Here is a 14523-nt window from a genome sequence, read left to right as displayed (position 1 = left end):
GTTGTTGGAAACAGGAAGACGGTTGTCCTTTGCAACTTTGGTAAGTAGGAATGAGTTACTTTTACTTAGATCAGAAGGAGAGTATCCCTCTTTCTTTGCTTCTGAGTCCCCGTTGTCCTGAGTCAGGTTAACCCGGAAACCCCCTCGATTGCTCACCACCGCCAAATAACACGCCAGGAGGATTCCTCCCAGCCAAAGATAAGAGAGAACTTTGATGGTTGCCGCCGAGATAAGATCCGCTAACGAGCTAATCTCGACCAGTGCTCTTAGTTCACTGCTAGGTCCCACCCGGACCACACACTTAACTCTCCACACGCAGGTGGAAAGCTCGGTGTTTGACCCATGATGAAAGATGTACGTCTGATCAGACGGACATGAATTGTTTCTGTCGAACCTCGCGGGGTTCAGTGAAGTTGTCGGTGCTTGTTGTCGTTCGTGGCTTCGCACTTCCTCCAGCACCCAGGACTTTTGAGTCCAGTTTGGACCCTGAGCTTTGCTCAACCTGGGCACGACCTCCATTTGAAATGGTGAGAAAACACACAAACCAACCACAACACCACAAATATACCCTCAACAGGGTGTATGAATGAGCGCACCTCCGTGACAGTAGCTCGCTCGCAGGCCGCACTCCACGTAGGACAAAGAAAAGACTCTATGGGCTCGCAGACCACATAATAAGCACCTGATCGGCCTGATCAGAGGGCCAGAATTGCCTGCACGCGTGCAAGGCACAAAAATATGAAGAAATAAAAGTCGATGATCTCTCTAAAACAGAATGTCCGAAGCAGACCGCTTATATACATGACCCCTGAACCTCCGAATCCTCCGAGAGCCCCACTTCCTTACTCAAACCCTCAGGCCTGTGGCCGCACCCCAAACCAATATATATTTTACTTACTTTAACTTTAGCCTTAGGTACTTTAACCGTTGGTTTATTTCGTAACCGAAATTCGCGAAAAATAATATAGCTTTAATCGTTTTAATTAATAATATATTATATATTAATTATATTATAAGTAATAGTTTAACTTAATTATTTTATTCGAAATTAATATAATTCCGTAAATATTATTTTACGATTTAATTAAACCGTTCCGTTTAACCGTTTATTTAAGGGTAATAAACCGAAAATACTTTATTTATTACCTTTAGCCTCGTTATTAATACCCTTTAAAACTTTAATATAAATTTAATATCGCGGTTTATAATAAATTTCTTTAGTTAAATATATATTAATATAATTGTTAGCTACGAAGTCCTGATAGGCCTATAATATAGAGCCTATACAGGGTTGCTGTAAAAATACAGCAGTGCGCAAACGGAAGCGGGAGGATACGACGGCAGTGCCGAAGGAAGGTAAAGCACTGTAATACAGTAAGGTATAAAGAATAAAATAGCCTTTATTGCCTTTGGCCTTGGCCTATTAGCCTTAGGCCGTAACTTTAAACTTTGTCCCTTTAAGGAGAGAAAGAAAATAACTATTTTACAGGAGAGAGGAGAGGTTTATATATAGGCCTTCGTAGGCCTACTATGGGTCCTGTAGGCCCCAGAAGCCCCTATACCATTTAGGGTATTTAGTGGGCTTAGGTGGGTCTAGTGTAGTCCCACGGAAATCTATAGAACCTTTAGTAGCAAAGGTGCCCTATAAATTACACTATTGTGGCAACTTACTACGTAAGCTTGTAGCTACTTTAGAAGGTTCTGGTATCTATTAACTAGGCCTTAGGCCACAGTGGCTAAGAGGTTCTCTTACTACTTTCAGCAGTACTGCCCACTGTAATATCAATCTGTAGGGCAGTAAGTAGGGCACTTAGTAGTACCCATACGTTAACAATAATACGTCGACTATTACGTTAAAGACGCGGATTTAATTCCCGTAAAGGTTCTTCGGTATTTAAGTTTATAAATATAACTTTATAAATTTAAATATCGATTTTTCTTTTATATTAACCTTAGTAATACGTCTTTAATTTTTTTTAATAGTAAAGGTATATAGTATTTGTTAAGCCTAAATTCTTTTATATTTATTAACTTTATAATATAACGTATAGTATGTTAATTAATACGTCGAAAGTATAGGTTCGATTTCTACCGAGGTTCTTTTAGCTCTATATTATAGTTATTTAGCCGTAATTTAGAACCGAGTCTTTTTATTTACTTAAGTTTTAATTAGTTTAAATATCGTTAATGGAATTCTTTTTACTTATTTAAGTAATTAAAGTATATTATTAAAATACAGCTTTTGTTTGTGGATTTTAAAGTGTATCTAAGCCCTATATATTACAGGGCCTTAGAGGCAAAACGATGGCTTGAATCAGCAGTGTTTAGGAACTGCGGTTACCGGAGCGGAGGCTCGGCCTCCGGAAGCAATCCGAGGTCCCAAAAGGCCGAGCGCTAAGGCTAGTGCCCTGCAGTGGTCAAACGGTAGCGGCAACGTGGCCTGCAGTAGCTAAACGGTAGCGGCAACGTGGCCTGTAACGTGGCCCCTAACCTTATATTTAGATAGCGCACTTAGCGGGCGTTCGGGCCCGGGAAACGCGCGTTCAGGCCCGGGAACGGAGCTACCCTCGGGGAGCAAGTAAGAAGCCGATGGCCTATAAGACCTCTGCCTCACACCTTATCCACTGTGGTATTTTTTAGTCTATAAGGTTCAATTAATATACTGGTTCATCACACTTATTAGTGCCTCACAAGCCTATATTACAGTGATTCTCTTCTATATATTATAGGGCGCCGCCCCTGTAATCCTCCTTCCTTCAGTGCCACGGCAACTGTCGAATGCTGCAGTCAAAGTCTTCTTCGCTCTCAGTGTACTGCGCCGATAGCTATTTAAGCCTATATTTACAGGCCTCAATAGCACTTATTTTAACAGCAAATAACGTATAAAAAGTAGGCAGTTTTTTATTATTTTTTTTCTTTCCGAAGGTAACGTTTAGATTAGAAAAGTAAGTTCGATTTAATTTATAGCTTATTTTTATAATACCGGAAGTTTTAAAAACGGTTTCTATTATTTTAATTTAAAGCTAATTAAAATAATCTATCGAACTTTATCATTTACGACTTATTTATATAGACCCCCTCTATTTAATCCTATAAAAAATAAGATTAATATCGAGAAGGGTAGATCCTAAAATAGATAATAAATATATATACTTAAATATACTTGTAATAGATTTAATATACGGTTTTATTTCCAGATAGTAATTATAACCTTTTTCTTCTAGAAATTATAATTTTAATGGGAAATCCTACCGTCTTATAAAGCCTTACGTAGTCTTATAATAATATCGTTTGCTTAATTTTTTAGTATATGCTAGTTATATTTCTTCTTTATTATACAAAACAGCTCCCACAATGATTTTACTACGGTAAATAGGCCTGTAATAGTAGCGGCTAATGCTAAGGAATTAGGTAGGTACGAAGCTATTAAGAATACGAATATAAAATGGGAGACTGGGAGTGTAGTAAATGAATTAAACGGCATTAAATGGATATAGCTTAAAGCTTTTATAGTTACCGTCTCCTGATATTTTAGAAACTGTAAACTAATTTTGAATCGAGTTAAAATGTGATCCCTACGCAGAATGAAAATTATTTTTAACCAAAGCCGAAAATAAATTTGTTAAAATGAGAGGAGGGGTGGGGTGCCGCTTATTAACCACACACCCTGCAAGCGAGTCCGAAAACGGCAGAAAATTTCCCTCGACCGAACAATACATATCACGCCGCCCTAGTGCAGCGGTGCTTCGTGTCTCATCATTAGCATGAGGCCCGTTGGCGATCATGACTGCGCCAGCTGCTAGCTGGGTATTTTTTGGGCGGTACAAGGACTGATACCAACCAAAGAGTTATCAAAAAAATAAAAGAAAGGGAAAAAAAAACTTTGTTGAGGGGATCGCGGTCTTGTAAGGCAAAGACAGAGTCTGGCAGCCGATTATTGACTTGAAGGCTAACACATTCCTGACACGTCGTCGAGGCTGATACATCACTCTAGTAACGAACCATCATGCGCAGAACGTGCCTCGGGCCTGGACATACTTGGCTCATTGTGGGGAGGCAAGCCGCAGCTGTGATACACTCCCTACTCAGCGATGCTACCCAGGGCAGTTGAGCACGAGGGTGATTCCAGACGGAAACACTGGCCGCAATGAGGGTCTGTCCCTGGATTCCACCCCACCCGATGTGCTGATCGGGTTTGTCTCATTGGCACGCCGTCCGGCTGTGGCACTCCCCAACCGACAACGTCTGGGAAATGAGCTCCGGTACATACTCCGTAATGGGATGTGAGGAAGACCGATCTCACAGTATAAATAGGTAATGTACAGTTCGCAGAAATTTCATGTTTGTACCAGGTCAGATTTTATCCTCTTTCATCCCATCTTCTTTCAAGAGAATTCTCCTTCCTTCTCAGCCGCTTCTCAATTTGTGCTACCTTAGCTCATCGCATCAGAATATGACTATAATTATGACACTCTGTCCAGCAGCGATGCGCTGAGCTGGCGATGCATGTCGAAACATCGACAAGATTACAACAAGCAATGATACCAATGCCGACAATCCCCCCCCCCTCTAAAGGCACATCCAGTTGCCCGTCGCCCCCCGTATACAGAAGAATTGTATCGCCCGACGTCGTCATCAAGCGCAACTGGAAGTAGTCCGTTTCGTTTCGGTAATTACGATGTCCTCAATCTCGATCCAGATGTTGAAAAGGGGTTTCAACCAAAGCGAGCCCGAATCGAGGGCATGATCCGACACATGCGGACGCCAGCCACGGGGAGGACCCCCGTGGCGACAGTCAAAGGATACACACTACACAAAAGGGGCTCACCATTATCCGAAAACTTCAACGCTGCCGTCGTCATGTCGAACTCGACAGCTTTTGCCGGGGAGGTCAAGAGGACGATAAATCAAAGCGGCATTCTGTCCAACTCCAGGGAACAAGCTTTCAAGGTTATCGTGCAAAATTCACCGCTGGAGTATGGGGAAAGGGAAGACGAGACAGGGGGGTCAGAGCTCCCATCTGTGACGGGCGCAACAGGCCCGGAGAGATCTCCAAGGTCCCTCCGTCTATCCCGTCTGATCCAGCTTGGAGGGCGGAGGAGTGTAAGCAGGCCTCATCAGGGAACGATGCAAAATTGCAAGTCGCAGAGGTGGGGGGGGCGTTTGAAAAAAAGGGAATATGGCGGTCCTAGAGCTGTTGCAAGTTGTGCGGGTCACATTCGTTGAGGGACTCATTGTTGTCGGTAGTGGCGAGGGTAACCATTCAGGGAGGAAAGGTCATGGGCAACAGTTTGACAGTCCCACTTGACGACATCCCATCGTCACACACCTTATGTCGGAGGCAACGAAGTGTGGACAATACGTGGTTGTATATTGGTGAGTTGGTGAGGAAAAGGCAGTGGTTCTGGCTGCAAGGCAAGAAGAAGAGCAAGGCAGTGGGCCTGGCCCACGCCCCACACCTTACCTTATTTATATTGTTGTCTCATGCACATCTTCCAGGATCTGTCTTAGCGTTTAAACCTTGAGCCGTGACTCTATCCTGCCATGTTTTAACAAGCCAGCACGCTAACAGGGTTCAAAACTCTCATGGGCATGGTGATGCCTATGCCCTCAACCTCGCCACAGTACCAGTACCACAACTTCCCCTGTTCGTCCTACTTTCCACGGGAACCTTCCCGCGACGTAGCTAAGTCAATGCCTCCCTGAAAGATCTGATGCTGATTTCATGGGAGTACCGCACCCGGTGGCCGGAGTCAGCTCGACACGTGGCTCTACCAATCTGCCTGACCAGGTAGGTACTGCGCGCCCTGCCAGGGTGGGCAACAAGCCAAGCCAAACCGGCCGGACTTTTATGCAAGTCAATTCAAGCCCAGGGTAAGCTTGACTTGCCGACTTGCCAAGGCCTGTAAGGTTTTTTTTTTCCCCTATAGATACTGATGATAGCTGGGTTATAGTAGTGAAAGTGTTAAGTTAGTCCCTGTATTTTACCAAAAACCGGGCCGGAAAACCACCGGAAGGCTTGCAAATCGGCAAGTGAAGTCAAGCCGGAGGCAGACATTAAACGCTCACGGTATTTTGCCTCTTTTCGCTTTTTTTTCTATTGGCCCAGAGTCTCGTGTAGGTAAACATATCTTCATCTTCGCGAGCTCTAGCTAACTTTGACCCATCTAGTGGAATTCATAATCCGGTTAATACCTGGTTATTGCTATAAATGAAAGAGACTGCCTAAATTGGACATGGGGCATATTTATCGGGATGCCGAGCTTGGATATAGTTGCTCGAATGCTTAGATTACGTTTATATCAAGCTAGGATAACGGCTTTAAAGGGCTTGGATCAGAGCTTCAAAGTGTTTGGACCAGACTTCAATATAATTGGATTAAAGGCTTTGTGGCTGGGATAATAAAAGAATTACTAGCCCAAAGTAAGTAAGTAAGTAGGCAGTTTTGTATAACTAGGTAGTTAATGGTGAGCCTTCTTAATAAGAGGTTTGGGAGGGATATAACGTCTATATATCTTGCTTAAGAAGACCGACGAGTTCTCAGTTTGTAGGCATCAGATCTTTCTCCTTCCTTCCGTTTCCAGGTATAGGCTATGTCTACCTATTGTAGCCCAAAGCAAGATGGTCCATAACAATGGAGTGCAAGGGACCTCGGACAGTTCCGTACTTCATCAATGAACACGGGAATTTTGATATCTACAAGATGGCCTATTCAAACCCTGGTTCTAGCTCATAGGTACCTTATCTATGCAGCGTACCACCGCTCCCGTCCCCATCCTTAACTCCTCACATTGTGAACCATAGCTAGCATCAAAGCACATAGCGATAGTCAGACATCAACTCCGTCACATACGGGTTCTCCGAATTATCCTTCTTCTTTACCCCCGTGCGCTTCTCTTCCTCCTTGTCCTTCTCTTGCATCTGCGCGCCGTTTCGGACGGCAGGGCTTTGCATCTTCGACAAGAATTTGCTCAGTCTGCTGGATTTCTTTGGCTTGGTCTCGCCTGAGGATTGTCCCTCTTTCAGGGTAAACTGCCCGACGGAAGACTCAGACTCTAGAGAGAATCTCTTCGTGTTGTTGTTCTGTGCAGTTGAAACTTGGGATTTGCTGTCCATCTTGAGCGGTGGGACCACTGATTGGGCCGAGGTGTTCGTCTGTTGTTGTTGTTGTTGTTGTTGTCGTGGTTGTTGTTGTTGTTGGTGAACGATTAACACCGGGTGCCACCCTACAGGGGAGTTGAATCTTCTTTATAACCGCCATCAGGATGTCAGCTGTTCAAATGCACAGCCTCTCTCCGTCCGCTTGCGATGTAACCCATCTCACGCTTGGGCGGAATTGAAAGGCTGTGTAGATCCATGTAAAGTTACGATTGGTCGACTTAGGCAATAGGCTAGCTTGGCTTTTGGTGGAATGCCGCTGTTGTAAGATGCTCAACTATCACCAGCATAGTTTGGGGGCCTCATTATTCATGCAGGATCCAAGGTGCAGTATTATTATTGCCTTTTCGGGCAGAATTAGGCCGCTGTGAGATTTGCCTGCATGAGATGCTCGTGGCTGTGCTCGGTTACCTCACCCTCACCCTCACCCTCACCCTCACCCTCACCCTCACCCTCACCCTCACCCTCACCCTCACCCTCACCCTCACCCTCACCCTCACCCTCACCCTCACAAACTGCAATATTGTTATGAAATATTATCTCCAGCCATAAGCAGTCTGCTCTTATACCAGAATCTTCAGCTGTGTCACGAGGTTGGATTTCATGCCTCGTTGTCTTGACATTTGTGGGCCCCTACCGCCGCGCTACCCCTCAATTGAGCTGCTCTGCGGAAACCACGCACAATCCTGTCAACCGCTTTCCTCATGCAGCAAACCGCACCGCCGAAGGATGAATGGACGAACAAGGAGTTGATGCTAAAGATCACAGAGGTCCCCGACGAGAACGACCCGTATCACTACCATAAATTGAGTGATGCGGATGAGATAAGGCTGGTGACGATCAAGCCGGGAAAATGGACGGATCCAATCAGCTGTGAGCTGACATGCCACTCGCTGGACGTCGATGATATAACTGAGTATTCGACCTTGTCGTATGCATGGTATGTGGTACGATGCTGCCCTGCTAACAGTTATGTCAGCTGAACATGTGAGGACAGGGGATCACCTCGAGTTACCGAAAACATCATACTCGAGGGTCGAACATGGCCGGTTACTGTCAACCTGGCCAACGCTCTACTCTTCCTTAGAGACCATGAGAAGCCTGTGAAAATGTGGATCGATGCGCTGGTTTGTGTGCCCTGTTTCTTCGGTTGTTCAAGTATAAACAGGGTGCTAATGAGAGCCTGATACCAGTGCATTGATCAATCCAATCTGAAGGAGAGGGGTAAACAAGTCCAGCTGATGAAGGACATTTACTCAGGCGGCACACAAGTTGTGGTGTACCTCGGCGATGGAAAGAACCACCGACCAAAGCGCCTCTCCGAGCACCACATAATCTCCAAAGCTCCTACCCAACAACACTTTTACAATGACGAACGTGATGGGGTCCATCTTGAAGAGTTCTGGGCCGCACTTTCCGCCTCAGCCATGCCCTCCCTCCCAATGAACGATGGGAGCAAACGGCCACGGATCCGATCTCGGCATCTCTCTTCAACATTCCACATGTTCTGTCTCCTCCGGGTACTGGGCGACGAAGTCTTGACTTCTGACCTTGTCGACAGGATGCGCAAACTCACCGCCATGGACCCCTCCTGCGACCTGCTTGGTACTATGGTCGAAACCCTGCGCTGTATGCTCCTCAACCCATGGTGGCAGCGCATCTGGGTCGTGCAGGAGATGATTGTCAGTCGAGTGGCAGTAGTCCGTTGTGGCACAGTGACATGCCCATGGGACATGTTTATTGCTGCCGCCTCATCGCTTTCGAGCTCCTCTGTCGACATGTCCACAATCTTCCGTCCCGATAGCATCAAGGTGCTTCAGTACTTCTGTCGCCAGGTTCTCAGCTTCCGCGATTTACACAACCAGTGGAAGAAGAATTTCGGCGCCCCTATGCTGACTCTCCTCCAGGACTTCAGCGCGAGACGGGCAACTGATGAGCGAGACAAGGTATTTGCCTTGTTGGGGTTGGCATCCCATTCTCAGAGATTCCTTGCCTTGGCAAGCTATGAGGACTCAGTTGCCGATGTGTACCGAGCAACAGCCGTGGAGCTTATTCGTCGGGGTCACTCTCTGGAAATATGGCATGGTGACTTGGCACGGAAGAACAGGAGAGATCTTGCAAGCTGGGTTCCAGACTGGAGCGCAGTGTACGATGAAGGTGATCGCCAGCGGGCACAAAGAGGTGGCAGTGAAAAGGGCGAACGTAGTTCGGCGTGGAAACTGACTGTGGTACAATCAGAGGGGGGATACTGGAAGTTTGTGGCCGAAGGAATGACACTGTTGTTGCACTGGATCAACGAGAATCCACAAGAACGAAAACTACCGAAACGCATGGAGGAGGAATTCGACTCGTACCACCGACTACTGAACATCACCTGCCTGGATTTCTACCGGAGGAGAGGCGCCAACGCGTTGGTAACCACCGTCGAGAGGATACAGGAGCTATGCATCAACCTGAAAGCTCACTGTTCTTGGGGCAGTGCATATGAGGACCTCGCCAAACACCCTTCTATCAGCGCATTTGGTCGTTCGGCGGCTTTTTATCGCGAGGTAAAATCAAAGTCTGAGGTTGGCCAAGTTACCCCCAATATGGACTCAGAATCTCGGGATGATTTCTGGTTTGGAAAAGACACAGCGGCTTGGCTTGATCGTATGGTGATCAGGTATGAAACGGTCACTTTCCGAACCCCCAAATCGGAGACTGCTATCCAGCATCATTTTAGATGGGAGCTTGATGAATCGAGATGGTATCCTGATGGACGCAGACGAAAGAGTTTTTTGTCAATGGAATCCATGCCTCTGGGTACCGTAAGACATGTCGGCGAGCGAATCTTTTCCTGGGACGATCGCGATTCCGCTTTCAGCACGATTTCGAAATGGGTCTCCTACTACGAAAAGATGTCAGGGTATCACAGGGTGAAGTTGGCCAAGACCTTGCTGGGCGAAACAAATCTCACCGAAACACTAAAGAGTACAGCTGAAGTCGATGGAGTTGGAGATGAGAGCCATCGTGATACTGTGGAAGCGCTGCTTCTGGAGTGGCTTGATCATGTGCTTGAACGTCACGATTTCCCAGACGATGCAAACATGAAACCTCTCAACGAGGCTCTCGTTCTTGCAACAACGGGGAGGGTCATGTTCGCCTTGAACGACAGCACTCTTGGGCTGGGCCCGGGGAGCATGACTGTGGGAGATGAGGTGATGATGCTTCCGGGTACTAGCTCACCTATTGTGCTCCGGTTCCGCTTACCTGAGCGCGATGAATCCCTCGAAGGTCCTGCATATGCGGTGGTTGGAGATTGCTATCTTGACCCTTCATCATCGGATGAGAAAAAGAAGCTGCCAAACCCGTGGCCAGGATGGTTGCCGGAAACAATCATGCCAATAGAGCTTAAAAAGTACTGGGAGAGACGTCGCATTTATCTCTTCTAGATGGGAGGTTATATTCATCATCCTGAACCAGTGCCCATGTAGGCACTGATTCATCATTTCTATGCAGCTAGCTCAAAGACCAAATCGCCAGGTACCAAACTACCTAAATAACCTTCAGAATAGCCTCCCCAACCGCCTTTGCACTTGCAGGGTTCTGCCCCGTGATGAGCTTCCCATCAACAACGAGCTTCTCCCCCCAGTCCTGGCCAGCCTTTTCGTACTCCGCGCCAACCTCCTTGATCCTGGTCTCCAGCATGAAAGGCATCTTCTCCGAAAGTCCAACGCCGTCCTCCTCGGAATTGCTAAAAGCGGTCACCTTCTTCCCCTTGAGGAGGTAATCCCCATTGCTCAACTTGACATTCACCAACGCGGCAGGTCCATGGCTATTTGAATTGGGTGTCTTTGTTAGCCAACAGCTGAAAAATGGTCTCTCTCTCGACTTGGAAACAAGCACGATAAATTATATGGTAAAAACTTACCAAACAGCGCTGACGATCTTGCCCGCCTCCCAAAACCTCTTTACAATCTCCTGCGATTCCTTATCGCCGGCGAGATCAAACATGGGGCCGTGGCCGCCGGGGAAGAAGAGGGCGTCGTAGCTGTCGATGCCTTGTTGAAGGATCTGGGAAAGGGGAGTGGTGGCCTCCCAGAGGGCGGATTGCTTGTGCAAGAACTCAACAGAGATCTCGTCGTCTTTGGCGGCTTCGATGGAGGACTGGTCCAGGGGAGCGGCGCCGCCGCGGGGGGAGGCGACGGTGATTTTGGGGGGAGGGGAGGAAGACGCAAATACGTGGTGGGGGTGGGAAAACTCGGAGAGGTACCAGCCTGTTTTTTTGCCTGTGTCGGCCAGGTCGGCGTGGGAGGTGAGGACTACGAGGATGGAGGGGGACATTTTGGGCGTGAGTGTGTTGTTGTATTGTTGTGTTTGTTGCGTTGGTGAGATGTGGTATTGTTGATGGTGGTGGTGGTGGTGTTGGCTGAGTGAAATATTGATGTTCAGTGAGTGAGAGAAAGACCAAACTTTTATGTAGCTATGTACGAGCCCCCTTCTTTCACAAGCCAAACTCCACGATCCGATCTCCATTGGTAATTCTGACGGCCCCTTTGGTGGAGGTGATGCATGTCCTGCTCACTAAGCCGGAAACCCCTCGATGTAACAGTGACGTCACACTCAACCCAATTCCAACAGTTTCCATCCGATCAATGTTGGATTGCGGGGTGAGCCGCCATCTCTTAAATCCAGGGTTCTCAGAAGAACGGAATGGTGGACCCCTGAGATGCGACGAAACCTATCATGGCAGAAAATCTCGATTCCGAGGGTAACTCAAGGGGGGTTATCGCCTATCTCCCTGATCGGAGTTAGATGTTCAAGTCTTGGCATGGGTGATAAATAACCCGACGGTAGCGCAGAGGAAAGTGTTGGGATGGAATAGCAATCCGAGGAAGCTTGCGTCTTTGACCATGTCGCGATTGTTGAATGCAAAGATTCCGATGAAGGGGGCGGCTTTGGAATGGCTTATTGATGATGGGTGGAATTGAGGTTTTATCGTGGTATCCTTTGAGCTTCCCCGAGCCAATCCCGGAGCATGAGCGAGTTCCCATCATTAAAAAAAAAGGGAACGGAACAAACTGCAAAAAGCGGTACCCAATGCCGTAGAGTTCATTTATAAAAAGAGGTATTTCCTACCCAAAAGACCCCAACAGTAACTAACCATACCATGCCGCGCGCGTTCGCTCGCTCATAATTACATTAAAACAAGTATAACCCATCCCTTTCCAACAGCCAGCCCACCCCGTAAAGCCAACCCAGTCATCTTTTTCCCGTATCCCAATCTCAAAACGCCATCCCATGTATTCCAATTCCACAAGTCATCACATCCACATCCCAGTCTTACTCGGCCGTCTATTCTGCTGCCACAAGGGCCTCCCACCCCCATTGCTCCCCCGACTATACACCGAACTCGCCACCCTGCTATGATCCCCTGGTGGCCCCTCCCCAACATCTCCCCGCCGACCACCACTCATATTCATCTCCCCCAAATCATCCCCCCCTTCCTCCCTCCTCAAATGATCCTCCTCATCCTCCTCCCCGATCCTATCCAGCGCCGCACTAAACCCGTGGCTAAAATCGTCAATCTCCCTTGTGAGCGGTACCTGATCTGACTCGAGTCTGTTCTCATCTCCCCTCCCGTTATGCACAACAGGGATAGCCGCCGCGCCGCTGTAGATAGCCGGGTATTGTCCCTGCTGCTGCATATGCTGATATTGCATGCTCAACTCGTCGCTAGGGGGGTAAGAGGTGTGAGAGTGGGGGGTGATAGCTGAGACCACACCTCCGGCGCCAGAATAAGCATAGGGAGAAATATCGTCTTGGCCGATGGGTGAGACGTCGTTTTGGAAGGGCATGCGGGGCGGCACTGCTGTCATGAGGGGTATACTCTTCATTTGTTGTTGTGGTGAGGGTTGGTTTTGCCCGGCGAACATCGGGTTGGGGCTGGGACCGGTCTCAAAGGCGTCGCTGTCTTGGGGGATGGCGGCGAAGCCTGTTCCTGGACCGGGGCGGGGGGTGCTGATGTTTTGTCCGCGGATGCTTCCTTTCCCGGGGCCCGATCTCGCGTTGGCGTTTTGTCGGCGGCGGATGCAAAAGGCGAGAAGGGCTACCAGGGCGATGAGGACGGCGAGACCGCCGATTGTGGCGCCTACTATTACGCCTGTTCGGTTCGTTGTTTGCGCTCGCCCAGTTTCCGGAGCGTCAGTTGCGGGGGAGGTGGTTTCGGTGGTGGTTGGCGTGGAGGTGGAGGATGATTGTGTTGAAGATTGCGTTGATGATGGTGAGGAGGTTGATGTTGAGGGGGAAGTAGAGCTGGAGGGCGAACCACTTGAACTTGTCGACTCTGTTTCTGTTGAACTGGCCGATTCCGTTCCTGTTGAGCTTGAGGCGGTATCGGTTACCGTCCCCAGCGTTGTTGGCTCGCTCAGCGTAGAGACAGCTTGTGTCAGACTGAGACTCACGGTGGGAAAGGTGACCTGCGTCGTCAAACCACTTGCGCTCGTCAAAACGATCGTGGCCAGGTCGCTCGCAGAACCGCACCCGTACTGAGAAGCTCCTCCCTGAAAAACATTCTTGTAACACACATCACTTCCCCCACAGGTAAAAACGTATGGGTTCACCTCCGTCTGTGGCCCGCTGTTCGCATCTACACATCCGGTAAAAACACCTGCCGTGCAAGAAGCTTCTCCGTTTGGGCAGCACCCCACCACATTGTTCTCCGTATCCAGCACGCAATGCGAACCGGCGCTACACGTCGCTGCCAAATTCTGGTCACCTCCCAAGTAACCGCATACTGTATTGTCCTGTCGCCGACGAAGAGCAAAGAGGTCTCGTGAAGGTGGTGGTGTTGGTCGAAGAGGCCATGAGACAACACTCAATGGGTGGTATAGGACCGTTGTGGTTGGCAGAACAACTGGTACCCTCCTGGGTAACGGTTGAAGAATATGGGCGTTGCTCAGATCAAGCAGACTCGATAGCAACAGTAGAGCTGTCGGTGGTGGCAATCGATCAAAGAAATCGGATCTCATCTCGCTGTTATCGCACGCGCATTCGGTATGCGCCTGCTTGGTTATTGTTCGAGATGTGGTGGTGTTTGGTGGTGGTTCCTAAACTCGGCCGGTTCCAGAATTCAGAAAGAGACAAAAAAAAAAAACAACGGCGCGGTTCGAGGGCGCGCAGGCAGGTAGGGTTATAACAGTCGGGGCAGGGAAGAATGGAAAGAGACCAAATAAGATCTGGATTTGCTACAAACTGGGAGGAAGTTGGTGGCAGGAAGAGGCACAGTGGCGGAGGCAATTAACCCACCAGAGCAGCACCACGCAGCTTCGCTCGCAATGCGAAATCCAAGCCTCCAGGGCAAGCAGGGATCTGCTCGGCAGGGGG

General features: G+C 48.3%; 4 protein-coding genes across 4 annotated transcripts; 1 reads left to right on the top strand and 3 right to left on the bottom strand.

Moving 5' to 3' along the window:
- Nucleotides 1-6810: 6810 nt before the first annotated feature.
- On the bottom strand, nucleotides 6811-7116 carry QC763_600090 (uncharacterized protein; the record flags this gene model as incomplete). Its single annotated transcript, XM_062913867.1, has 1 exon — nucleotides 6811-7116. The coding sequence occupies one exon, from the start codon at nucleotides 7114-7116 to the stop codon at nucleotides 6811-6813; it is 306 nt and encodes a 101-aa protein (XP_062763118.1).
- A 362-nt stretch (nucleotides 7117-7478) lies between these two features.
- On the top strand, nucleotides 7479-11827 carry QC763_0095590 (uncharacterized protein). Its single transcript, XM_062906307.1, has 5 exons — nucleotides 7479-7587; nucleotides 7647-8098; nucleotides 8156-8285; nucleotides 8352-11624; nucleotides 11703-11827. Exons 2-4 carry the CDS (start codon nucleotides 7863-7865, stop codon nucleotides 10587-10589), a joined length of 2604 nt encoding a protein of 867 aa, XP_062763116.1. The 5' UTR covers nucleotides 7479-7587; nucleotides 7647-7862; the 3' UTR covers nucleotides 10590-11624; nucleotides 11703-11827.
- QC763_600120 (uncharacterized protein) lies at nucleotides 10557-11673 on the bottom strand (the record flags this gene model as incomplete). The annotated part of the gene is made up of 2 exons (XM_062913868.1): nucleotides 10557-10972; nucleotides 11069-11673. 2 exons carry the CDS (start codon nucleotides 11671-11673, stop codon nucleotides 10693-10695), a joined length of 885 nt encoding a protein of 294 aa, XP_062763117.1. The 3' UTR covers nucleotides 10557-10692.
- Nucleotides 11828-12461: 634 nt separating the features above from the next.
- On the bottom strand, nucleotides 12462-14168 carry QC763_600130 (uncharacterized protein; the record flags this gene model as incomplete). The annotated part of the gene is made up of 1 exon (XM_062913869.1): nucleotides 12462-14168. The coding sequence occupies one exon, from the start codon at nucleotides 14166-14168 to the stop codon at nucleotides 12462-12464; it is 1707 nt and encodes a 568-aa protein (XP_062763115.1).
- Between the last annotated feature and the right edge of the window lie 355 nt (nucleotides 14169-14523).

Source organism: Podospora pseudopauciseta, chromosome 6 (assembly GCF_035222475.1).
Source record: "Podospora pseudopauciseta strain CBS 411.78 chromosome 6, whole genome shotgun sequence".
Lineage (NCBI taxonomy): Eukaryota > Fungi > Ascomycota > Sordariomycetes > Sordariales > Podosporaceae > Podospora > Podospora pseudopauciseta.
This window is presented reverse-complemented; position numbering and strand designations above follow the sequence as displayed.